Raw genomic sequence first — 24,913 nt, 5'->3', positions numbered from 1 at the left:
CTGCCGCTCAGTCCTTAGAGAACATGGGTCCCCTCCCACCACGCTCACCAACCCGGCCAGGGAAGCCCTGCCCAGAGACGCCCACACTGTGCCCAGCTCTGATGGCCCGCCCAGGCGTGGCTCAGAGAGGGGCAGGGCCCTACCCTCAGGGGGGGCGTCAGTAAGTGTCTCGAAGTGGTGGCGGAGGAATTTCTCCTGCTCAGGGGTCTGGGGCAGGGAGCCGTTGGAAATGCTTGGCACTTCGGGCTGGGACAACTCTTCTGCGGTACCTGGGCATCCTGGGGAGAGGTTGGGGGGGGAGGGCGGGGCGGGCAAGAGAGAACCTTCAACACCATGAGTCATGGCAGACGCCCTGACGGAGATGCCAGACACTTAACACTGGAGGAAGCTGGACGCGCCAGTCACACACCCTGTTGCCACCAGGCCGAGAAGGAAAAGCTAATGGCTCTGTCTTCTAGGCCACTTGAGGCTTGGTGGGCACAACGTGCAGGGCTGATGTGGGGCCCGTGGTTCTGTATCATGCCCACCCCCTAGCCAGGCCCCTGCTTGCCTGGTGTTGGGGGCATTGCCACATCAAATCGAGGGTCTGGGTCCGGCTGTGGAGGGGAGGAGTGGATGGTGGCGAAGCTGCACTCCAAGTCGGCCTCTGACTCCCCTGAGTCTGGAGGAGCAGAGCAGGGGGTCAGGAGCCCCAGGCTGCGCCCTTCCTGGGTGAGTCAGGAAGTGGCTCAGGCTCTCCGGGCTTCAGTTTCCCCATCTGGAGAACAGGGATGATCATACCCGCCTCCCATTTTTCCGGACCAGCAAGGTTACATTTGGAGGAAGTGGCTGAGCTGGGCTCCCGCCAGTGGGCAGCTGGGCTCCAGGATCCTCCGGTAATAGCAGGGAGCCTGTCTACCTCTGTGACAGAATGAGCTTCAGGAAGCTCACCATCAGCGCCCAGAAAGGGGCCTGGCTGGACAAACAGACAACCACGGGGTCCCTGCCTACCCCTCACTCACCCTCCGGTGGGCTCTGATGCTTCAAGCCGATGGAGGGGACCTGGAGGTAGGAGTCGCCTTGCTGGTCTCTGGGCTCCCTCATCCCCTCCTTCGCACAGTCCTCGCTGCAGTGCCCGTGGGGGTGGGCGAGGGAATGAGAACACCCCAGTCACTAAACACCTGGCCCCCAGCCAGGACCCATCGGTACCAGCACCCTACTCTGACTGGGAGTACTGCCTCGCCTCTCCTGCCTCCCCCAGAGGCTCCCTTCACCTCCCCGGGGACCCAGGGAACCTGAGGCTGAGCTGAGGCCGCAGGGCTGGGCTCCTGCGCCATGAGGGCCTCGCTCCCTCTGCCCTACTCCGAGAGGCCCCCTGGGAGGGCGGAGAACAGCTCTTCCAGGGTGTGCCTACCAGCGGAGGCTTCCACTCTCCAACTAAGGCTCCCCTTAGTGCACAGGACACCCACCTGTCTGTCCCTGTGACCGTCACCTCCGCCTCTGGGGAGTAGATGATGAGCTCGCTGGCCTCAGAGGACTCCCTCTGTAGGGGCAGGAAGGAGGGATGCCCACAGCCATCCTCCCGGGGACTCTCGGGCTGTGGGGTGAGGAGAGCACGGCCATCTGGGGCAGCTGTGGCAACCAGGGCCCTCGCAAGCTGCCAGGTGTTCTGCCAACACCGACAGTAGCGACAGTAGCGGTGAGGATGTCGGTGGGGATGGCAGCCCCACTGTGGACACTCCTGTGAGCCGGGGCCGGGCTGAGAGCTTTGCGCATCATGAGCTCACTGCGTGATCCCCCTGCTCAGTCACTCGCCCCTTGACAGACAAGGAAGATGGATGGCTCCTATCCTCTAAGATTCATTTATATCAAGCTAAGACCCAATGCACGGGGAGAGAGGCCAGGATGCTGGTTACCTCGGTGGCGGGCTGATGGGGAGGGGCACACAGGGGTCTTCCAGGAGGCAGACAATGCTCTACACCTAGACCTGGCTGGTGGTGCACAGGAGTGTACGTCAGTAACAACTCGTTAAGCTGCGTACCTAAGACATGTGCACGTAACTGTATGTACATTATGCCACAATACAAAGAAGACTTACACAATAGAAGAAAAAAGAATTTTGTTTGGAAAATAATAGAATAAGAACCAAAGTTATTTCAGCACCTCTAAGGCCTCAGGCTCTGCTCTTGGCCCTGGATTCCTGTAAGAGCCCTCTTAGGACTTTCTTTTTATGACCAGTTTTATAGAAATCTTTTCTTCTTGGTTATCTTTTTGTTTTTGAGGAAGATTGGCCCTGAGCTAACATCTGTTGCCAAACTTCCTCTTTCTTCTTTAGGAAGACTGTCGCTGAGCTAACATCTGTGCCAATGTTCCTCCACTTTATGTGGGATGTCACCACAGCATGGCTTGACAAGCGGTGCTAGGTCTGTGCCTGGGATCTGAACCCGTGAACCAAAGGCTGCCGAAGCAGAGTGCATGAACCTAACCACTACGCCACCGAGCCGGCCCCTGGTTATCTTTTTTAAAGACCATTTTCTGGAAAACTGAAGCCCAGAGAGGTAAGCCTTGCTTTGAGTTACAGTCGGGAAGATGTGGGGCCAGGGCTCCAGCTGTTCAAATGCCCCTCACTCAGGCACAGGCCCGCTCTCAGGTCCAAGCTGTTAACCAGGTGGCCGCCTCCCAGGCTCCTGGTCTGCATGAGGCCCGGGGTGTGCCCTCCTACCCTCCATTATATCATGTAATCCTCCTGCACCCAGCAGTGGGACACTCGGCTTATTTTCAAAACAAGAGCTCTGAGGCCCCAAGGCCTGGGTGAGCATCGTGGTGCAGGGGCTACAGGCCAGGCTGGGACGGACAATGCGTACCTCGCTCAGCAGGCCCGCCGGGCTCTGTGGCTCCACTGTATCCAGAAGGGAGTCCTCCAGGCTCTCAGGCTTCATGGGGGTAAAGTAGCAATCCAGGTCCCGGGCATCCAGGATGGTCTTGAGGGGCTCCTGGTCAGCCCGCTCTGCCCAGCGGCCATGCGGCTGGTAGCTGCGCCTGGCATGGAAGGCTGAGCCATCCACCACATCATCGTCATCTCCTAGCTGAGGGTGACAGGGGACGATCAGGCCGCCAGCTGAGTGCTCACCCCCTCCAATGGGGGCCAGGGACACTGCATGGACCTCATCCAGGCTCTTGGCTCTGTAAACACCACTCAGGAACACTGTCCAGATGTAGCTCCCCAGCCTGAATCTCGCTCTTAAACTTCAGAAGCGCACATGCAACTGCTTGACCTCCCCACACGGAAGTTCAGTGACATTTCAAAGTGAACATGTTGAAACAACTCCTGACTCTCCCCAGCCGGCTCCTCCTAAGGCCTTCCCTGTCTCGGGTATTCTCTCCAGGCGCTCGGGCCCCGAACCCTGGAGTCACCTTCCTCTCTCTCTGACTCTCCCTCACACTCCACACTGGACTTCTCCAGCAAGTCCTGTCAGCTCTGCCATCCAAGCACATCTAAGATACGGCCACTCTCCTGCCCTGCCTTCCCACCTTGCCTCCTACCAAGACCGCTGCTTGACGGACACTGGAGGGTGGGCATTTGAGAACTCAGGCTGGAGCCAGCCTGCCCAGGGTCGATCCCATGTCCTCTGATTCCTAGCTGTGTGACCCTGGACAAGTCACTCAACTTCTCTGGGCCTTAGTTTCTCTGTCTGCGAAATGGAGACAGGAGAAGCCCCTACCTCAATGAGGATTAAATGAGACGATACATATAAAAGACTTGGAGCCCGCACAGAGTAACTGCGCTGTGACTGTCTGCTGAGGGGGATCCCAACTGTAACCTGCACAGATAAGGGGGCGGGGGCTGAGAGAGTGGAGCCAGATGCCCCGGCCTGGTCTGCAGGGGAGGGCACGGCGGGGAGGACTTCCCTGAGTTGCTGATATCTAAGCTTTGATCTGAGGTCTGACGTTGTTCTAGAAATAAACTCTCTAACCTAGAGTTTAGGATTCTGCTGCCAGCTTTGAACCTGCCACCTCCTAGCCTGCCCCTCTCCCAAGTTAACAATCATTCAATCTTAACTTCACCTCGGTCCCTCTCCTTCCCTCACATCCAATTGTTTGGCTCCCTCTTCAAAATCCACGCAGAACCCAACCATTTCCTCCCCCTGGTCCAGCCTCCAACCTCTCCTGCCAGGAGGACACGGCAGTCTCTTCCCCAGCCCCCCTGCGCACTCCTTGGAGTCGGTTGCCCACAGGCAGCCAGAGGGTTAACACCTGAATTGGACCACGGCCTTCCTGGGCTCAGAGCGCCCCCTGTCTCCCTTTCACTCGGTGGAAGAGCTAGGTGGGGAGGACACCAAGGAGTGTCGAGGGACACAGCACAGCCCGCACGGCCCCACACCATCCGGCCCCCGCTGCCTCTGAGCCCCTTCCTCCCACTCTGCCTCTCATTCACCCTCAACCCAGGCACCTGGGCCTCCCTGCACCTCCCTGAACATGCCAAGCACAGTCCTGCCTCAGGGCCTTTGCCCTTGCAGACCCTTCTCTCTGCCTGGAACATTCTCTCCCAGTATCTGCATTTCTCACTTGCTTCAACTCTGCTCAGACATCGTCTTCCCAGTGAGCCCTTTCTGCCTACCCCGACACTGTCACCCCTCCCCTGACACCACTTATTTTCCTTGTCCACTACTTTTTTCCTCCAGCGCACTCATCAGCTCCCCAAATACTGTGCAATCTACCTGTTTAATGTGGATTGTGTCCATCTCCCACCCTAGGAAAGGAGCCCGCGAAGGCAAAAATTTTGTCTGCTTTGCTCATTGCCATGTCTAATGGCCAAAACAAGGCCTAGCACAGGATAGGCGTTCTGTGAATACATGTGGCACTAATGAAAGGCTGTCTAAGCTGAGACTGGAAGGGTGACAGAGTTCTCCAGGGAAAGGAGGGCCGTGGAGGGGGTGAAGAATTCCCAGAAGAAACAAGACGATGGAGTTGGGTCCCCTACATGCCAGCCCCAGGAGTCCTGCTCTCTGGGCAGACTCACCAGCCGCTTTGCCCAGAGTGGCAGCTTGCCGTTGGTCAGCAGGCACTGAGGATCTGGAGAGAGACACGGAATCCACAGAAAGAGAATAAACAACCCAGCAGACCTATGGGCACTATACATAAACAGGCAGTTCTCCAAAGGGGTGATTCAGGAACTGCCGGACATCCCAAAGATGCTCGACCTCAGTAACTGTCAGGGAAACGCGAATCTACACAGTGGGATACAATATTTTACCCCAAGACCGACCCAAATTGAAATGCTTCATATAATTGAATGTTGGCAAAAGCGTGGGGGAGTGGAGGGCTTACTTACCCCACTGCGGGTGGGGCAGAAACTGGATTTGGAGAGCCCTTGGGGTTCTCTTTTAAAATAACAAGTGTACTAACCCCAGGCCCCAGCAGAGCCACTCCTTGGCCTCCGTCCTGGAGGAACACTCTCCCGCGCGCCCGAGGGGAGGCCTCCGAGGTCAGCACAGCCTCATTCCCAGTGGTGTAAAGTTAGAAAAAATCTAAACGCCCACCTGGGGCGACTGGACTTAAAGAACTCTACTACGCTGCAGGTTGAGAGAGGGCGGCCTCGGCTTCGCATCCACCAACATACTGGGCGATAAGATACTTGTGAGAGGAAAGAGACGCAGAACAGGATCCGCAGGATAATACACTTGATGGATATAAATCTGACGTTTCTGAGGATACGTACATATGGACGTGAATGTCCAGGAAAAGGCCTATAAGGATTCACACTGAACTGACAAAAGTGCCACCCTGGAGAGGACCCTGGGTCAGGTGTAAGGATGGCGAGAAAGAAAACTAGCTTACTCTCTGTCTAATTTTTTTCCAAGGCTGAATTCCCATATTGCTGTTGCCTCGCAATCAGCCATCCAGCCAGCCCTGCCTGTTCCCCTTGTCGGCAGAGCCTACCACTCCCACTAAAGGCACCCATGCTAGTCACTGTTCCTAGCCTTCCTCATGGCTGGAGCAATTATGGCCAGTGGACCTGAGAGAAGCCTGCCAGGGGCTTCTGGGAAAGTTTCCTCTCTAAAGGAGATTCCAGGAGAGAACGTCCTCTTCAACCATGTCTCTGATGCCTGGAACTTCAGCAGCCATCTTGCAACTACGAGGGCCAGGTGATATGCAAAGAAATTTACAGAGGGCCTGGCCTTTTATAGTCATTGAGCTACTGCTCTCCCTTTTGCCTGAATGACAGAATCGGTTCTGTCTTCCGGTTCACAGCACCCTGTTTTTCCCTGGGATACTCCCTCACACCCCCTGCTCCTTTGGTCAGGTGGTTTGAGTGGAGCTGACTGTAGCCGCTGCCCACAGGGATGACCAAATGACTCAGGCCTGGCCAAACACAGCGACTGGCTCAGAAATGGGCACATGACTCATGGCAGGAACAAAAGTCAAAACCCCAGGACTTTGCTTGAGCTACTGTGAAAGAGGTGCTCTCTTCTCTATAGACTTATAGTCTACAGCTGCTGCGGGAATCTTTGCCCGCAGTAAAGGGAGAGTCTGCCTGAGAGCAAAGCCAACATGGAGAAAAGCAGAGCCAAGAGATGGAGAAAAATCGATTTCTTTAACATCACCTGACTACCCAGATCCAGCTATGCCTAAAGCCAATAATCTCAAGTTTTCAGTTACAGGAACCAAAAGATCCTCTTTCCAGCTCAAGCCAACGAGAGTCTGGCTGCTCTTACACTGAGAGTCCCGACTGACATGACTGTTGAGCTTCACTACGTGCCCGGCCCTGGAGACAAAGGAGTGGGCAAAACCCGGCAGCGAGGCCCACACTGACAGAGTTCCAAATAGGGCCCCTTCCCCACCTGGATCCAAGCTCTCCTTGGACGGTGTCTTCAACAACTCTTCAGGTTCACACTCGTCTTCCAGCTCATCCTCCGTTTGTTCTCCAGGGCTTAGGGAGCACGTCTCACTGGGCATGGATACATATGTCTCCTGCCTGAAGCCAGAAATGAGAAGGGTAAGGAGAGAAATAGGTACATGGGGTGGGTGGGCGTGAGCTGCCTGGCCAGGCCTTGGGGTGTGTGAGGTTCCATATGAACAAATTCTTGGCTTCTAGTCAAGATGGTGCTGGGAGGTCTCGCCTGCCACACTCACTTCACTAGAAACATATCACCACAATAAACGAGATATAATAAAGGCTGCACTCAAAAAGTAAGACGAATTCTCCAAGAGCCACAGCAATGGGACAGAAGGCAGTGCAGGTAAGGCTGGAGTCCTGAGCTGCTGGAGTCTGTGCTGGGAAGCGGGGGGTAGCAGCGAGATTTTAGCTCCTTTGGAATACAAGAGACTAAAACATGCTTGATACAAGGTCGGCACAGGAGCCAGCACCCCACTGCAGCCCCAGGGTGGGATGTGACCTCAAAACTGAGAGCCACAGGGGGCTACCCGCTGCCCTGGTGCCTAGATTAACACTACCTCCACTACCAGTACAAGACTGGTGGCCCGTTCAAGGCCTGTTCCCCGCGGGGAGGCAATGGCAACTCATCCAGACAGACAGACAGACAGGGACAGCTCCAGGGGCAGAAGAGGAAAAATCCCAAACCTCCTGCTCAAACTGAGACCTCCAAACCCAAATCCCAAATCAAAACCTAGAACGTGAATTCACTCCAAGGAAAACCGGTCTTGTAGCATGAGGACTTTCGAAAAGGATGTTTGGAAGACATAAAGCAATAAGGGAAGCAGTAACTTTGATAGAGACATCTCAGCTCCACTGGAGCCTCCCCCACCCCCTCCGGCCCCCGCGGGCTGGGTCAGGGCTCCTCTGGTCCCCACAGGGCATGGGCTAGCCCTCACAGGTTCTCTGAGCATCTCCGCTTCAAAACCCTTCTCGGGAGTATTCTCGTAACCTTGTACTCAAAGGCCGTCTCCCCCACCAGTGCACGAGGGGCAGGCCCGGGCTGTCTTGGCCATGGCTACCTCCCCAGCGTCACTCCTCCCGAGGCCCAGGGCAGGAAGACCTTCCTCTGGGGGATGGACAGGTGGCTGCCAGGACCTGGGCTGGCTGCTCCACATCCCGTCCTTCGTTTCCTGCCGCTGCTGCTCCCGGCGGTCGATCTCCAGCAAGTGCTGCTTCATGCAGTTGGTGAGCTCCGGGCCCAGGTGCCAGATGAACACGCAGCTGCAGAGGCCAAGGAGAGGTGCAGAAGGGGAGGAACAGTGAATACGGGAGCCGTCGGAGCCTGGAGCCACCCGGGTCACCAAGGCCAAGACCCCATTCTTTGGCCCCTCCCTGAAAACACACCCCATTAGCTTAGTGCCAGGGCTCTGGACCATGTCAGGTTTACACCCTGGATGGGGTCCAGGGCATCCCAGCAAACCAGGGCCTGCTCTGAAGGCCTCAAGACCCACGGAAGGGGCCTGTGAGGAAGGATTGTGGTAAATCAAAGGGAGCGGCTAAAGGGGCTTCCTGAGGCACCAACCACATGCTAAGGACTTTATATATGTCATCTCATTTGATTTTCACCATACATTTTTTCAAGGTAGATGGTGCCATCTCTCTTTTACAGAGGAGCAAACTGACTGGGGCTCAGAGAGGGGAAATGACCTGCTCAAGGTCACAAGTTAATAACTGGCAGATCTGGGATTTGAACTGAGAGGTGGGTATGACACTAATGTGCACACTGTCCAAGGAGAGAGTAAGCTGAAAGCTCAGAAGAGCTCTCTGCACAGGGGGGCTGTGAGCAAGGTGTTCACGTGTTGGAGTCCCACATAGAATATGTCCCACCCACTCGCTGAGGCAGGCAGCCCGGGTCAGCCTCCAGACCTTTCCTACCTGTCTCCAGACACTGTGATCAAGTGACGACAGTCATAGGTGAACTTCATGCTGGTGACGATTTCTGCAAGTAGGGCAGAGAAGCTACGCTGGCCTTCTGAGTCAGAGGCTGGGTGGGAGCGGGTGGGGTGGTGTCCTGAGTAGGGAGGCACACCCACCTGAATGGCCAAACATCTTGGCAATGCACTCGCCCGAGTAAAAGTCGATCACGGAGATGCTTTTGTCAGAGCAGCTTGTGGCCAGGAAGGTGCCTGAGGGGTCCACGTGGACCTGCCGAGAAGAGGACCCACGTGACACTTGGGCTGCCTGCTTCTTCCCTATTGGGAGGCATGGGTCAAATCTCACAGCCACCAACGACTAAGGACCCCTCTCGTGCTGGCCCCTGACACATGGACTTGTGCCAGGCAGCCCTCCTGACACACAACCTGGTAGGGTGGGAACTCCTGCTCCCACTTAGCAGGAGAAGAAGTTAACAAGCACAAGATTGGTGCCGGCAGCAGCCAGGCCCTGGGCTAAGTACTGTACGTGTGTGAACTTACTGCCTCCACAGAACAACCTTATGATGGAGGTTCTTTTTATTTGCATTTTACAGATGATGAACAGGCTTGAGGAGATGACACTTGCCCAAGGTCACAGTCAGCCTGAGGCAGAGCTGTGAGGGGGCCTGACCGTGGAGCCTGAACTCATAACTCCCACAGGCCAGAGGCTCTGAGAAGGTCTCCACCCGTCCTGGATAACACAGGCAGGGGAAAGCCTAGTGAGGGAGCCCAGGCCTCTCTGATTCTTCCTACCACACTTTCTTGTCACTCGAACTGGAAACCACTTATATGTCCCCACTTGGGGAAGGGCTCAGTAGATGGAGGTGGAGCAGTCGGGGCCACCCCCGGCTCCCAAGCGTCCTTGGTCAGCCAGGCCTCAGTGGGTGCCGGCCAGCATGTGACCCTTTGATCGGGTGCCAAGGAGGAGACAGGTCTCAGGTGGCCCATCAGGGCAGCAGACAGGGGGCTCGTGGGGGTGTGTGTGGTTTTCACCCTGGGGCCCAGCTCCTTACCTTCAGCAGGGAGCCTTCGTCACCCTGGGAGCCCTTATAGCACTTCTTCTGCTTCCCGTTCACCGTGTTGTAGACTCTGGGGAGGTGGGGACATCTCATGGCCAACATGACCCTGCCCACTCCCTCCCCCACCCCCTTGTTCTCCGGTTCCAGCCTTACCTGCCACCCTCTTCTCCCCTGGAAGCCCCCTGCCACCTGTTGTCCCCCATCCAATGCCTGGACTGAAACCCCAAATCAGGGAATGAGACCCCCACCTTAGGCTGAGGTTGTGGAGGTTACGTATTGGGGTGTCCACTGAGCTAACGTCTGTCTCTCCCATCACACAGCAGGCCGAGTGCCTGGCTCCCAACAGGAATGAGCAGATGGAAGAGCTGGGGAACCACTGCACATGCTCATTCCTCCACCTCCTCCCCAGTCTCAGAACAGACGTCCCTTCCATCAAGCCCTGCTTGATCCCCAGGTGCGGTCGGGTATCTCCCCGGAGCCCCCTCATCCCAGCCCTGACCACTCCATGCTTTCACCATATGCTCCACTGGACTGTGAGCTCTGGGAAGGCAGGGCCTGGGGCTTCCCTGCTCACTGCTGTGGCTTCTGCACCATCCATCCAACAGGTGCTCAGGGAATGCGGGTGAATAATGGGTTTATGAGCCACATGGGCCCCTCTCAGTTGCCCCGCACAGGCTCCCGGAGGGCCAGAAGGAACCCTCTGCTGACCTGGAGGCTAGGCCTGGGTGAACCCAGCTCCTAAGAAACACTGGCTGGGTCCCTCTACCCCACGCAGCTTCTCAGGGACACAATGAGCAGGAGGAAGAAAGCAGACAGCTCATGAGAAGACAGACCCAACTAGGCCCCATACAGGCCCCACACAGAAACCAGCCCAGGTCACCTCCTCACCTTACATTGCGGTCTTGGCAGGCCACAGCCACATACTTCTGGGTGATGTCAATGTCCATGTCATACAAGGTGGTCTTCTCTGCTACGTGGTGGGTACGGACAAAGTGTAGTCCATCCGAGGCCTGGCAGGGCAGGCAGGTCCTTCAGAGGACACCCTTGACAAGCTCCCCACCTCAACCCACAAAGAGACCATCCCACTCTACCTGCTGGGCACTGCGAAAGTAGATGCTCTTGTCAGCCCCACAGCTGATCATCTGGATGTCTCTGGTGCCTGGCGGAGGAGGAGTGGTGCATTAGGAGGGCCACTGCTGGGCCTGACTGGGGTCAGGGATCCTAGCTACGGAACTCCACTGTAAGGGAACTCTGCTGGAGGTAAGGGAGGGCTTCCTGGAGGAGATGAGGTGGGTGCTGGGTGCAGATAGGACTCTGTAAGATGTGAACTGTGTGTGTGAGGGGGAGCGGATGGAGCAGTGGGCAAGGCAGGCTCTGCAGACCAAGGGCAGATAGGGAAACAAAGGCCAGGGACACAGAAGGGGCACCATGTCTAAACTGAGATTTGGAAAAGTGACTCAGCCAGCAGAGTGGAGGCGGGACCGAAGCAGGGAGGAAGTGAGACAGGCAGACTGCAGGGAGACTCATGCCATCGAGAACAATCACAGCACCCACGCATACTGTGGGCCAGGCCCTGTGCCACACTGCCTTCCTTCCTGACTGCTCACTAGCCACTCCATCGTACAAATCTGAACCAGGGGCTCAGAGCCACACAGTCCTTGTCCCAGGGTACGCGGAGAGTCAGGATAGGGCTAGGATTGACCCCGGACATTCTCTGGTTAAACACTGTTCTCTGAGCCCAGACTTCCTCTTCGAGCTTCAGCTTTCTGTCTGTACAATGGGCCTACAACAACCCCTGCCTGTGGAGTTGTGTGAAGGCCTTGGAACAGTGGCTGCCACCTGGTAAGCACTATTAGTGTCCTTGCTTTTCTCCTTCTTTCTTTATAGAATAAAAATAGTAACAACACAAATACCTCACAGAGTTGTGGTGAGGATGAGGAGACAGAACAAATAGAAAACATTGAGAGCCTTGGTACCAAAGATGCTCTTCCTTCCTGACAGCACGTTTGAGAGGGCTGAGCCTGACTACAAGTTAAGATGTTACTCAAGCAGGAGGCACTGGCTCACGGAGGGAGTGAGTGCTGTGTGGGGGAAGTGTGACCTGGGAGGGACTGAGAGGGCCTGCACGTCACTGGTAACGTTATGCTTCTTAACCTGGGGTGGTGAGTCCAAGTATTTTGCAACGTTAGGACCCCGAGCAATCAAAACAGCCACTGGCTATAAACAGTGGGCACGTCTGTCCTAGGTCATACCAACCGCCCTGAACCTTGAGGTGGATGTTCACTGTGTCATTCTGTAAACTATATAGAGATATTGTACTCACTTGTTTGGGTATGTGTTTCAGAGAAAACTGTTAAAAGACAGAATCCTTCTTTAGCAGCTTCAGTCAGGTTCTGACCAGCTGGGGTCCAGGTTAGACGGAATATCAAAGTTTTGAGCATAACTCCCAAAAGAGCCAGCCTGGCCAGAGCAGGGCCCCCAGGAGCCGCATCCTTTTGGACTGGCTAGGGCTCTAATGAAGGCCCGCACCCTTCAGAAGGTGGCCTTAAAGACTGACTCCCGGGCCACCCCCTTGGCCAGGCATCACCTCTCAGTAAAGGTGAGGTGACTGCTGGATTTACTGACTTAGTCTAACAACCTCTCTCCCATGGAGTGGGATGGTCTGAACAGTCTTTTAAGGATGCCTGAGAAGTGTGAGCTGATCAGCCTTTGTTAGGTTTCCATCAGGACCTATCAAACACGGTGAACCTGTCTTTGCCCAGCTCCCTACGACCTTAGCTGGAGAGAGGCAGGCAGAAAGTAGAGAAGACCAAGAGACAGCAATACATTCTCATTCTTCATAGTCAGGAATTTGCATAGAGTACCCAGTACAGGGATGCATTCTCCCCAGGAATAGAGTCCTTTTGAGTATAGTTTTGAACACGTTCTTGGATTCTGATCAGTTAAACTCCACAGGGCCTGCCTCCCCTCCCCGTGGAATCCCTCAGGGACAGGGATCTCCATACCGAATCTTTCCAGAACCGGAGGAATCCCTCTGCCTTCCTGATTGACTGTGGCTTTGGAGAAGGACAGCCTCAGGAAAGAACCAAGGCCCGTACCCATCGGCTTATGAGGTGGTACAGAATGGGTAGGGAAGGAAATAACTGCAGGGCGGAGCAAGATCACCACCCAGCACAGAATTAGCCTCCAGCAATCGTTGCTGTCACCTATTTTTCTGTGAAAGTCATCAGCGCCCATCAGGCCTTCTCACAGGATTGGCACCCTGGTTTCTTTTCGGGGACCAGCACTCGCCTAATGCTAGTCCCCCCTGGATCAGGGGTGGAGGCAGGTGGCACATGAGTCAGACCTGGCCCAAGAGAACACCCCTGAGTTCTGGAACCGATAACCACTCTGGGAATGGCAGGTGCCTCAAGCCAGCACAAGGAAAGTCAGCTCCCAATTTTTGTCAAAATTGATAGAAAGTGGGGGACTCTCTTTCCAGTGGTCGAGTGACAACCAAGATGGTATCCACCAGAGAAAGGCACAACTGGCAGAGGGAGGGAGTCCTGACAATTTTCAAAAATCAACCTTTGGATCCAGCTGTGCTCATATTCAGAGTTCGCTTCTCCCTTTTTTGTTTAAAGGAGTTTTTGCTGTCACTTGCAGCCAAAGGAGCCCATCTAACGAGGCACAGGCAGCCGGAAGGAAAGGCTCACCAGCGAACTTGATGGCTGTGATGGAGGAGGAGTGGTCGTCCAGGGTCTGCTCCAGGTTGTAGTTCTTCTCCACGTTCAGCACGTGGATCAGTCGGTCCCGACTGGCTGAGGCCAGCAAGGTCAGCCCTGCGAGTAGAGAGGGTAGGCCTGGGTGTCCCGGAGGCCACTTGATGCCCAGACCTCCCGAGAGCAGCGTGACCGAGCTTTCCAGGCCTTGAAGAAGGGCTCTTTGGTTCCCTAACTGCAGCCAACTTGCCCCCAGCCCAGAGAGCGGCCACTCCCCTGCTCCGTGTAGTCTTTCCCCAGACCCCCCAAACCCTGGCATTTCACATCCCATGTCACCAGTTCAGGGAGGATGAATCTCAATGGACACAAGGACACTCCTCCACTTGTCCCCACAGCAGACATTCCAGCCCAGCTGAGCACTCCGTCCTGCCAAGTCCGACTCCTTGGCACGCCACGCATGGCCCTGCCAACTTCTCAGCTTCCCGAAAACACTGCCCCCTTATTCTCTGAGCTTTGGCTGTACGGGCCTCGTCCAGGCCCTATCCACCACCTGCTGCCATGCTTCCTTCTGTGCTGGGCATTCCCTGCTGGCCCCTGTGACAGTGTCTACCCTGGTCACCTGGTCTGTCAGAGGCCTAACACACGACCTGAGGTGAAGGGGAGCTCAGGAAAGGTGTCCTGAATGAGGAGAGGTTTAAAGAAAATCCGGTGGGCCAGAGGTGCAGGGGGAGGAAGAAGGAAAGAAGAGCATGAGAAGGTCGTTAACATATCAGGACATAACTCCACCCACGTTCTATTCCTGCCAAAAATGTACCGTCAGAAGCAAATCGTGAGGAAAACAGACAAACCCAATTGAAGGAAATTCTATAAAATGACTGGTCTATATTCTGCAGAATGCCAAAGTCATAGGGACAAATTAAGGCTGTGGAAATGTTCCAGAATAAAGGTGACAAAACAGCCATGAGAACTAAAGTGTGAACCTGGATGGGAAAAACAAAGGTGCTATAAAGGACAATTCTGCAACAACTGGCAAAACTGGAATAAGGACCACAAGACAGATGACAGTATTTGATCAGTGTACTCTGGTCACATAAATGGATGTCCTCGTCCCTAGGAATGCTCAGAGAGGTATTCATGGGTGAAAGGGCATCAAGCCTGCAACTCACTCTCAAAGAGTTTAGCAAAAGAAAAAAATAAGGTATGCGCTATTCTTTTATTACATGGGGGTGTGTGTACAGACCCAGAGAGAAAGATGGAGAGAGGGGAGGCAGATAAAGTCGACACAGTCACAGGACTCTGTTCCTGTCCGAACAGGAACTAAAAGAAAAAACCTGGGGGACTCGGGGTGAAGAGGATGCAGATATTCATCACCATATTCTTGCAATTTTTCTGCACGTATCAAATGTTGTCAAAATAATTACATTTAACTATCTATCTTCTCCAGCAGAGAGATTCACTCATTCAACATCCACCTCTTTAGCCTGAGCACTGTTCTGGGTGCTGGGGACCAGGGTAAGCAAGTCAAGCTGAGCCCTGCCTGCAGGTGTCTTGCTTTCTGGAGTCCCGATCACCCTGGTCCAAGGGTCTAGTGACAGGGCCTTTACTGAACACAAGCCTCCCAGCTGTCGTTCGCAGCCCCACCAGACACCAACGACTCGTCTCGGGCTCTACCAGGCGGCCAGTCCCCTGCAGCCCCCGCGTGGGCTCACCCGTCTCGGGCTTGGAGTACTCCAGGCACAGCACCTCGGCGTCGTGGGCCTCCACCTTGACCAGTTCATCCATGAAGTGCAGCTCGTGGATCCTAGGGGAGACACACTGCCTACTGTCCCCTGCCCGGAGCCCCCACCCCTCAGCCCCAGGCGCTCTGCCACTGCTGGAAAGGTCAGAGCAGCCAGGTAGCCAACATGGAGAACCCCCTACCCTGGCCAACTAGTGTAGAGACGCCCAATCGCTCTTCTCATCTAGAAACCTGCCATCTGGAAGGAAGCAGGGCCAAGCCTAGGAGCACCTCAGTGGGCACCCAGCCCCTTGCAGTTCCATGAGCCAGATCCATAACAGTCCCCTGGGGGAACAGGGGTTAGAGGCAGGGCTGAATCAGAGGTGGTTCCTGGGGGCGGGGCAGGGTCAGAGGTCATACTCAAGGATAGGACCTATGGGTGGGAACATTTGATTCGAATCTCTCATTCTTAAAGGGTCTCCAATCTACACTTTTCTCACATTCTCTCCAAATGAAATCAAAGAGTCAACAAGTCAGCCTGGACTGAAATAAGGAACAGGCATCCCAGCTCCTCCACTCTCTTCCTGTGTGATCTTAGCCTAGCCACTCGGCCTCTCTTGCCTTGGTTAACCCACCCGAGGAGCTAGGAACAGCACTGACATCAGAGGGTCAGTGGGAGGACTGAGTCAGTTGAGACAGCACTCAGGCCAGTGGCTGGCCTGGGGCAAGAGTGCTGTCCCAGCTTAGCTCCTGTCACCGCTTTTGCATTCACGGCAGAGCACTGTCACTGGGAGCAGACCACCAATACAGTCAGTTTGCCTCATGCAGTGACTGATATCAAAACAGTTGCCAGCATTTAAAAACCACAGAACTTCATAGAAAAAAACATCTGCACTTGCTGTTCTTCCTGGACAACGGGAAGAGACGACAACCTGCGCTGCTCGGGCTGCATGGTGGCCGCCCCTTTACGGGCACGTGGTCTACAGTTGCCCTGGTCCCTTCCATCCCTCAACAGCCTCTGCACCCAGGTCACAGCTTAAACCTGGTCCCTCTGACAGGGCTCATATTTGGCCACCACCTGCTGGGCTGTTAACACCCTGAAAAACCTCTGCAGAGTGGGTAAACAGCCTTAGCGCTCAAATGGCCCATCCTCCTGGCCCCCTCTCCCTGGGTCACCAGGAACCCCAAGCCCTGGCTGGCATCCTCTCTGATGGCTCAGCTGTGGTACCACGTGGCTGGTGAAAGTGTCACCCTTCCCCAGAGCCATGCAAGTTTGCCTGTCCGCCCTGCAGGCAAAGTTCGCATGCCCCAGCTGCTGAGACCTGGTAGCTGCCCTGATCTCAGGCCTTCCAGAAGCTCTTTCTCAGCTGAAGCTCCCAAGACTGTCTGGTCACCAGATGGCTACTCACAGTTCCTCATTCCCAATGCATAACTGGAGGCGCCCAGGCCAGGCTGCTCCCCACCACCCTGAGCGTCTGAGCCTGAGCTAGGAGGTGCACCCTAGACACCGCCCTGAGCCCCCAAGCCCGGGCTGGGAGGTGCGCCCTAGACACCGGCCAGGGCCCACTTGCCTCAGATTTCCACTTCGGTCGCCTGAAGCCAAGTGCTGGCCGTCAGGACTGACCTGCATGACTCGCACCCCGGCCTTCACGTCCAGAGGTGTCCCATTCTCGCTCCCTCGGTCTGGGAAGTGGGACATGTCCTGCAGGTGCTGGATGTCGTTCTCCACATACACTACCTTCAGCAGGGTCTGCAGGAAGCAGGGCTGACATCAGTGCCACAAGAAACTCGGAAGCACCTCTGTAATTGTGTCTCCTGACAGCCAGTCTCCATTCTTTATTTTTTTTTTTTTTTAAAGATTTTATTTTTTCCTTTTTCTCCCCAAAGCCCCCCGGTACATGGTTGTGTATTCTTCGTTGTGGGTTCTTCTAGTTGTGGCATGTGGGACGCTGCCTCAGTGTGGCTTGATGAGCAGTGCCATGTCCGCACCCAGGATTCGAACCAACGAAACACTGGGCCGCCTGCAGTGGAGCGCGCGAACTTAACCACTCGGCCACGGGGCCAGCCCCTCCATTCTTTATTAGTAATAGAACTCCAATTTTGACCTGGGAGCTGCTTTACCACTCAGAACAACAACTGTTTCTGACCTCCTTTGCAGCTAGATGAGGCTGTGTGATTAAATTTCTGGTCAACGAGATATAAAGCAAGTGCAAACCCTTCTGCTCCTTTTTCTCTGTCTGGCTGCCTGGAACTTGGATGTGATGACTAGAGCTCCGGCAGCCATACTGGATCACAAGGACAAGGGCCACTCCTTCAAAATGGCAGAGTGGAGAGCTGGAAGGCTCCTGGGTCTCTATGGACTTCCTGCAGCTGCAAAACACCCCAGAATGGTTACCTCCAGACTATTTATGAGTCATAAAACCAAACTTTTACCTCTTATTTTGGGTTTCGCTATTGTGTGGAGCCAATGTATATGACAGATGCAGAGAAGATGGTAGTTTTGGGAGGGGCATAGTAAAGAAGCCCCTGTTGAACACACCCTGCAGGCATTATGGGCCTTTTTCGTCCCAGCCACACTTTCAGGTTTTCCAACTCACCAAGCTCTCTCCTACCTCAGGGCTTTTGCATAGGCTATTCCTTTGGTGCAGGACCCTCTCCCCTCCCCTCTTTATTCCTCTCAATCCTCCATATCTCAGTTCAGTTGTCTCTTCCTCCAGGAAGGTGCCCCTGATGCCACAGATAAGATCAGATGACTCTGTTTTATGTCCTACTAGTACCTTGCAATTTTCTTTCGTGGTGCTTATCCCATTTGTGATTACATCAGAATCTGTGCAGTTATGGTTCACTGTCCGCCCCCTCGCCCCCACTAGACTGTGGTGCCGCGAGGACAGGAGAAGGGTCTGTCTTAGACACTGACGTGTCCCCAGCGTGCAGCACAGACCTTCGTAAGCATCTGCAGAATAAGCGAACGCATGATTCAGGTCTCAGATCCTCAGCTCCCTCACTGTGCTGGCAACGCCATTCATTTCTTCAGCAAAGTGTCTTCTCCCCAACCTCTCTTCATGGCTCTCTCTGGGATCCTGCTAGCACCTGACCCGAGGCCCCACTGCGTGGCAGCTAGCTAGACAGGGGATGCCCCTGCCTGGTTGGGCCCATCAGGTGTTTTGCCAAGGAGTTCCGACTCGAGACTTGGGCAGCAATTTCATTCCTATTGAGTATGTCGGGCTGCCTAGAGTGGCTGTGTCCGCGCACACCTGGAGAGCAGGAGCTGATTGGCAGAGAGGACAGACTATCCCACCTCAGAAAGAAAGAAAGGGGGAGCGAGGAAGAGGAGAGTGGGAGACAGAGAGTAAGCTGCCTTGGTTCCTGATCCCACCCTAATGAAGCCTAATGCCAAGGTCGCATGAGACTCCCTCCTGCCCGTACAGCCCAGCTTGAAGCAGGTCTCTGTTCCTCCGAAAAGATGGTTCCCAACAAAGCCACTCACATTACTGAAGATGTTTTTCTGCCAGTGAGAGTCAGGGCTGCTATCCATGTTCCAGAAGCGGATGGTGTTGTCTGAGGAACAAGTCAGAAAAGATCCTGATGGCAGACAAGCTCTCTGATCTTCAAACTCAGGATACACCTACAGTTCCCAGAGAACAAGGCAAAGGGCAACTTATTACAACCACTTCCGTGACAGCACCATGATACACTGTTGCATTCTGGTGAAAAAAAGTGAGCTGCTGATAAACAGGCATAGCACAATGCCTTCTAGGTTAAAAATAAACACGACAAAAAGGACACAAAATGCTGCCATATACTATCCATGCCCCATCTTCAGCCCAGGCCGTCAAACATCCCCACAAATACATTTCCAAGGAAAACGGGCAACTCAGTCAAAAATCACTAAGCATAAAAGGCAACAAGGTACCACGAGCAAAAAGCAGCAGAAACAACAGATCTAGCTTCAAATATTGGGCTTATCAGACAGAATATAAAATAGCTATGTTTAATATGTTTAAAGAAACAAAAGAACTGTGACAAGATTAAAAGTATGAGGAGCCAAGCAGAAACTATAAAGAATAAGCAGGGCTGAAAAAGAACAAAACAGAACTACTTCTATAAAAGAAAAATAAAACATATTAAAAACCAAAGATTAGACACAGTTGAAAAGAAAATTAAGTGAATTGAAAGACAGAATTAAAGACATCATTCAGAATGCAGCTCAGAGAGACAACATATAAAGACATTTCAAAATACGGAAGACTGGGTGCTGAGAAGATGATGATAACAGCAGCTTAGATTTTTAATCCAAAATCCACACACAAAAAAGAGTAAGCAGGGGCCAGCCCTGTGGTCAAGTAGTTAAGTTCCTGTGCTCCGCTTTGGTGGCCCAGGGTTTCACTGGTTCAGATCCTGGGCGGGCACCTGGCACTGCTCATCAGGCCATGCTGAGGCAGCATTCCATGTAGTCCAGCCAGAAAGACCTACAACTAGAATATACAACTATGTACTGGGGGGCTTTGGGGAGAAGAATAAAAAAAATAAAAATAAAATTGGCAACAGATGTTAGCTCGGGTGCCAATCTTTTTTTTTTTTTTTTTTTGTTAAAAAAAAAGAGTAACTAGACAGCAAAACCAAAATCCATGGACAACATTTACAGACTAACTAGGTGACAAGATAGTCCCATAACTCCCAAATACAAACAGGTAGGGACAAGGTACCACCAGTCATAAGACCTACATGTTATCAACACGTATAGGGGAGAAAGCAGAGAGAAGCAATGAGGCATCTGACAGACCCAGGAACAGGATGACCGCAAAGTAGGCAGCAAATACTCAGTGGAAAGCACAATGGGCCAGAGAGAACAGAGCTGAAACTGGGAGGGTTTTGTCCACTCCAACAGAGGTTGGGAGCAAGGGCTGGGCAGCAAGGTGTGAAGGGGCTGGAGCAGCCAAGGCCCTGTGAACTCTGGAAACCGATCTGCCGGGGCTCCCTTCCAGGACAAGGCCCCACCCTGGGGAAACTGCTGAGAGTGGAAACAGAATTGATCAGGACGAGACAGGAGAGACAAAGGAAAGGGGAGGTTCAGATATAAGTAGAAACGTAACATAAATCAGAACATAATAAGGAAATATCAGAAAGCAACCTGCCCTATTTTTGAACAATACAAACTAAGAGACGATGAGTTCTTTCTTGTGAAGTTAGAAAACCTGTCCTGAACCACACCAACTTCTAAAACTTCAGAAAAACTAGCACATAAAAATCAACAACAAAAAAAGAACCAAGGTCAAGTCCCAAAGTTACTCTTTAAAACAAAAGGAAAGAAAGTAAGCATATCATAAAGACACTTTTATAAACAGATCAGAACTCTAACTTACTATTTCAAAAAGAGCTAAAAGATACTAAGAAAATGATCTAAGATATGAAAAAGAACCTAAATGATAACTACAAAAACTCAGAGACAAAGTGATAGAATTCAAAGTTAGAAATAAACGCAGAAATCATTTCAGAAATAAAGGCCAAATTAGAAGGAAGCCAAGAGGGAATAAGCACAAAAGATAAGGTATTAAGAAAGGTGAAAAGGAGGAAATTATTAAAAATCAAAAAGAAATGGTGAAAGAGATAAAAGAATTCAAGAAAAAGTGACAAATATTGAAGCTAGGCAAAGAAGATCCAATTTACAGATAACAGAAATTCCTGAAGAAAACCAAATCAAAGTAACAGAAAAAAACACTAAAATCTATAATTCAAGAATATGGCTACCTATAAAAACCAACACCAAGATGTACTCTAGAGTAAAATTACTAGGCTTGAAAGAAAATGAAAGAAATCCTTCAGACTTCCAGGCAAAAAACAGGCAGTGACTTACAAGGCGAAGAAGGACATCAGACATTTCAATAACTGTAAGAAAATGGAGCAACATATTTAAGATAGACAGGAAAGAAAACGTGAGCCAATAGGCTGGCCCAGTGGCATAGTGGTTAAGTTCATGTGCTCAGCTTCAGCAGCCTGGGATTTGTGGGTTTGGATCCTGGGTGCAGACCTACACACTACTCATCAAGCCAGGCTGTGGTGGCATCCCACATACAAAATAGAGGAAAACTGGCACAGACTTTAGCTCAGGGACCATCTTCCTCAAGCAAAAAAAAGAGGAAGATTAGCAACAGATGTTAGCTCAGGACCAATCTTCCTCACCACCCCCCCAAAAAAGAAGTGAGCCAAGCAATTTTTTATCTAGCAAAAGTGATTTTCAAGTATAAAGGGCAGGGCCAGCCCCGTGACTGAGTGGTTAAGTTTGTATGCTGTGCTTCAGTGGCCCAGGGTTTAGCCAGTTCGGATCCTGGGTGTGGACATGGCACCGCTCATCAAGCCATGCTGAGGTAGCATTCCTCACATCACAACTAGAAGGACCCACAACTAAAGTGTATAACCATGTACTGGGGAGATTTGGGGAGAAAAAGCAGGAGAAAAGAAAAAAAGATTGGCAACAGTTGTTAGCTCAGGTGCCAATCTTTAAAAAAAAAAAAAGGATAAAGGGCACAGAAAAAAGATTATCATAATGCAAAAACTCAGGAAATAGTGTCCCCATGAACTGTTCCTGACAAATCTACTAAGAATGAGCTTCAGATAACAAAAATGACTAGAGAGACATCGACACAAGGAGATGAGGATTAAATATATAGTCGCTTGTGGAATTAATAATAAAGGAGGATCAAGGGACATCACCAAAAATGGCAAAGTGGGAACTCCAAAACGCTGTCCCTCCGCCAAAACAACCTTACGCTGGCAAAACTGCCAGAATCAACTTTTTCAGAACTCTGGAATCTAACTTATAATAACCAGGGGAATGCTTAATGAGGAAAGAAGCTGCTGAATTTTGGCATTTAAGAAAATCAGTGACAAATCATGGCTGACCACTAAGATAACGGAATAGAGACTTCAGTGCCCACATGTGGCACATGACAATAACACAATCTTTACAAAAATAGTTTAGAAAAGTCAGTAAGCAAACAATTACAACCCATAACAAGCTCTGGGGAGGAGGAGAATATGATTTCCAGAGTTATCACATTATAATATTAAAAATACCGGTTTTTAACGAAAAATATGAGACAGGCATGCAAAAAATGAATAGTCCATTCACAGGAAAAAACAAATTAACAGAAATTGCTAACTAACAGAAACTGAAGAAGCCCAGATTGGACTCATTAGACAAAACCTTTAATCAATTGTCTTGCATATTCTGAAAGAGATCAAGGAAATTGTGTCCAAGAAATAAGGAGAATAATATCTCATCAAGTAGGGAATATCAATAAAGAGATAGATCGCTTCTCGGCCTTTTGGCTAAGATCAAGTGTAATAAGGAGATAGAAATAATAAAAGGGAAGCAAATAGAAATCTGGAGCTGAAAAGTGTAACCACTAAAATAAAAAATTCACTAGGGCTCAACAGTGGATTTGGATTTGACAAGCAGAAGGAAGAATCAATGAAGCTGAAGATCAATTGAAATTACGTAGTCCAAGGATCAGAGAGAAAAATGTATAAAGAAAAATGAACAGAGCCTAAGTTACCTATGCAACACCATGGAGAATATGAACATACACATTATGGGAGTCCCAGAAGGAAAGCAGAGAAGGAAAGGGGCAGAAAAAACATTTGAGGAATGGCCAAAACTTCTCAAATTTGATAAAAGACATGAATCAACACATTCAAGAAGCTCAAAAGGCTCCAAGACAAACTAAAAGAGATCCACATCGAGACACACCACAAATTAGTGAAAGCCAAAGCCAAAGGGAAAATCTTGAAGGCAACAAGAGACAAGCAACTCATCCTATACAAAGGATCCTCAATAGAATTAACAGTTGATTTCTCATCAGAAATCATGGAAACCAGAAGGTAGGGGGACAACATTTAAAGTTAAAAGAAAAAACTGTCAACCAGGAATTCTCTATCTGACGAAACTATCCTTCAAATGGAAGGCGAAATTAAGACTTCACAGATGACAAAAGTTGTGGGAATTTGTCGCTAGGAGACCTGCCCTACAAGAAATGCTAAAGGGAGTCCTCCAGGGTTAAGTGAAAGGACATGAGACAGGAACTTGAAGCCATATTAAGAAATAATGAACACTGGTGAGAGTAATTATATAGGTAAATATAAAAGCCACTATTATTGTGTTTTTTGTTTGTAACTCTTCTTTTGCTGTATGATTTAAGAGACAAAGACATAAGACAATAATTATAAATCATTGTTAATGGGTATACAATGTATAAAGATTTAATTTGTGACAATAACAACATAAAGGGAGGGACAGAGCCATATAAGAGCAGAGCATGTGCATACTACCGAAGAAAGGTTAGTATTACTTCAAACTAGTTTGTCAAAAATTTAAGATGTCAATTATAATCCTCCAGTAAAAAAATAACTTTAAAATATACAGGAGAGGAAATGAAAAAAAAAAAATGGAACACTACAAAAAATTAAACACAAAAGAAAGCAGTGATGGGAGAATTAAGGAACATAAAAGATATAAGATAGAAAGCAAATAGCAAAATGGCAAGAGTGAATCCTGCCTTATGAATAATTACTTTAAATGTAAGTAGATTAAACTCTCCAACCAAAAGGAAATAAGTGGCAGAATGCATTACAACAAAGATCCAATTATACGTTGTTCATAAGAGACTCACTTTATATCCACAGACACATAGAGGTTGAAAGCGAAGGTATGGAAAAAGATAATCCACACAAATGGCAACTAAAAGGGAGCTTCGGGTATCTATAGTAGTGTCAAACAAAATAGACCTTAAGTCAAAAATGTTACAAGTGACAAAGAAAGACATTATACATTGATAAAAGGGTCAATCATCACGAAGATATAACAAGTATAAATACAGACTCATCTAACAACAAAGACCCAAAATACATGAAGCAAAAGCTGACAGAACTGAAGGGGGAAATATACAGTTCTACGATAATAGTTGGAGACTTCAATATTCTTTCTGTAAACAGACATATAAAGAATATTCCACCAAAGGGGCCAGCCCCATGGCCAAGTGGTTAAGTTCATGCGCTCCACTTCAGCGGCCCAGGGTTTCTCCAGTTTGGATCCTGGGCGTGGACTTGGCACCGCTCACCAAGCCATGCTGAGGCGGCGTTCCACACAGCACAACCAGAAGGACCTACAACTAGAATATACAACTATGTACTGGGGGGCTTTGGAGAGAAGAAGAAGGAAAAAGATTGGCAACAGATGTTAGCTCAGTGCCAAGCCTGAGAAAAAAAAGAATATTCCACCTAATAACTGCAGAATACACATTCTTTTCAAGTGGACATGGAACATTCCCCAGAAAAGACCATATATTACATCACAAAATAAGTCTCAATAAATTTTAAAAAACTAATCACACACTATTCTCTGACCACAACGGAATGAAACTACAAATGAATAACAGAAGGAAATTTGGAGAATTAACAAATACAGCCACGCACTGCATAATAATGTTTCGGTCAGTGACAGACCACATAGACGACAGAGATCCCATAAGATTAGGAGCATAGAGCCTAGGTGTGTAGTAGGCTATACTGACTAGGTTTGTGTCAGTACACTCTGTGATGTGTTCATACAATGACGAAATTGTATAACGACGCATTTCTCAGAACGTATC

At 50.8% G+C, this 24,913-nt stretch overlaps 1 protein-coding gene across 8 annotated transcripts in view; it reads right to left on the bottom strand.

Moving 5' to 3' along the window:
• The window catches only part of WDR62 (WD repeat domain 62), a 47,120-nt gene that overhangs the window by 6,109 nt on the left and 16,098 nt on the right, over positions 1-24,913 (bottom strand). For 5 of the 8 annotated variants that reach the window (XM_070498290.1, XM_070498289.1, XM_070498291.1 and 2 more), the window contains exons 10-26: positions 18,754-18,891; positions 16,838-17,016; positions 15,259-15,350; positions 13,544-13,669; positions 10,940-11,007; positions 10,737-10,858; positions 9,843-9,918; positions 8,950-9,061; positions 8,792-8,855; positions 8,012-8,137; positions 6,822-6,955; positions 5,000-5,052; positions 2,844-3,065; positions 1,449-1,576; positions 1,002-1,105; positions 551-661; positions 144-278 (exon numbers count right to left, since the gene is read on the bottom strand). In XM_070498290.1, the coding sequence (XP_070354391.1) occupies positions 144-278; positions 551-661; positions 1,002-1,105; positions 1,449-1,576; positions 2,844-3,065; positions 5,000-5,052; positions 6,822-6,955; positions 8,012-8,137; positions 8,792-8,855; positions 8,950-9,061; positions 9,843-9,918; positions 10,737-10,858; positions 10,940-11,007; positions 13,544-13,669; positions 15,259-15,350; positions 16,838-17,016; positions 18,754-18,891 (1,990 nt within the window). The remainder of the gene's footprint in view (positions 1-143; positions 279-550; positions 662-1,001; positions 1,106-1,448; positions 1,577-2,843; positions 3,066-4,999; positions 5,053-6,821; positions 6,956-8,011; positions 8,138-8,791; positions 8,856-8,949; positions 9,062-9,842; positions 9,919-10,736; positions 10,859-10,939; positions 11,008-13,543; positions 13,670-15,258; positions 15,351-16,837; positions 17,017-18,753; positions 18,892-24,913) is intronic. The other 3 variants (XM_070498293.1, XM_070498295.1, XM_070498292.1) reach the window with 2 other exon arrangements.

This window comes from Equus asinus, chromosome 26 (assembly GCF_041296235.1).
Source record: "Equus asinus isolate D_3611 breed Donkey chromosome 26, EquAss-T2T_v2, whole genome shotgun sequence".
Classification (NCBI taxonomy): Eukaryota; Metazoa; Chordata; class Mammalia; order Perissodactyla; family Equidae; genus Equus; species Equus asinus.
The sequence above is the reverse complement of the archived record's forward strand: the minus strand, read 5'-3'. Positions and strand labels throughout refer to the sequence as shown.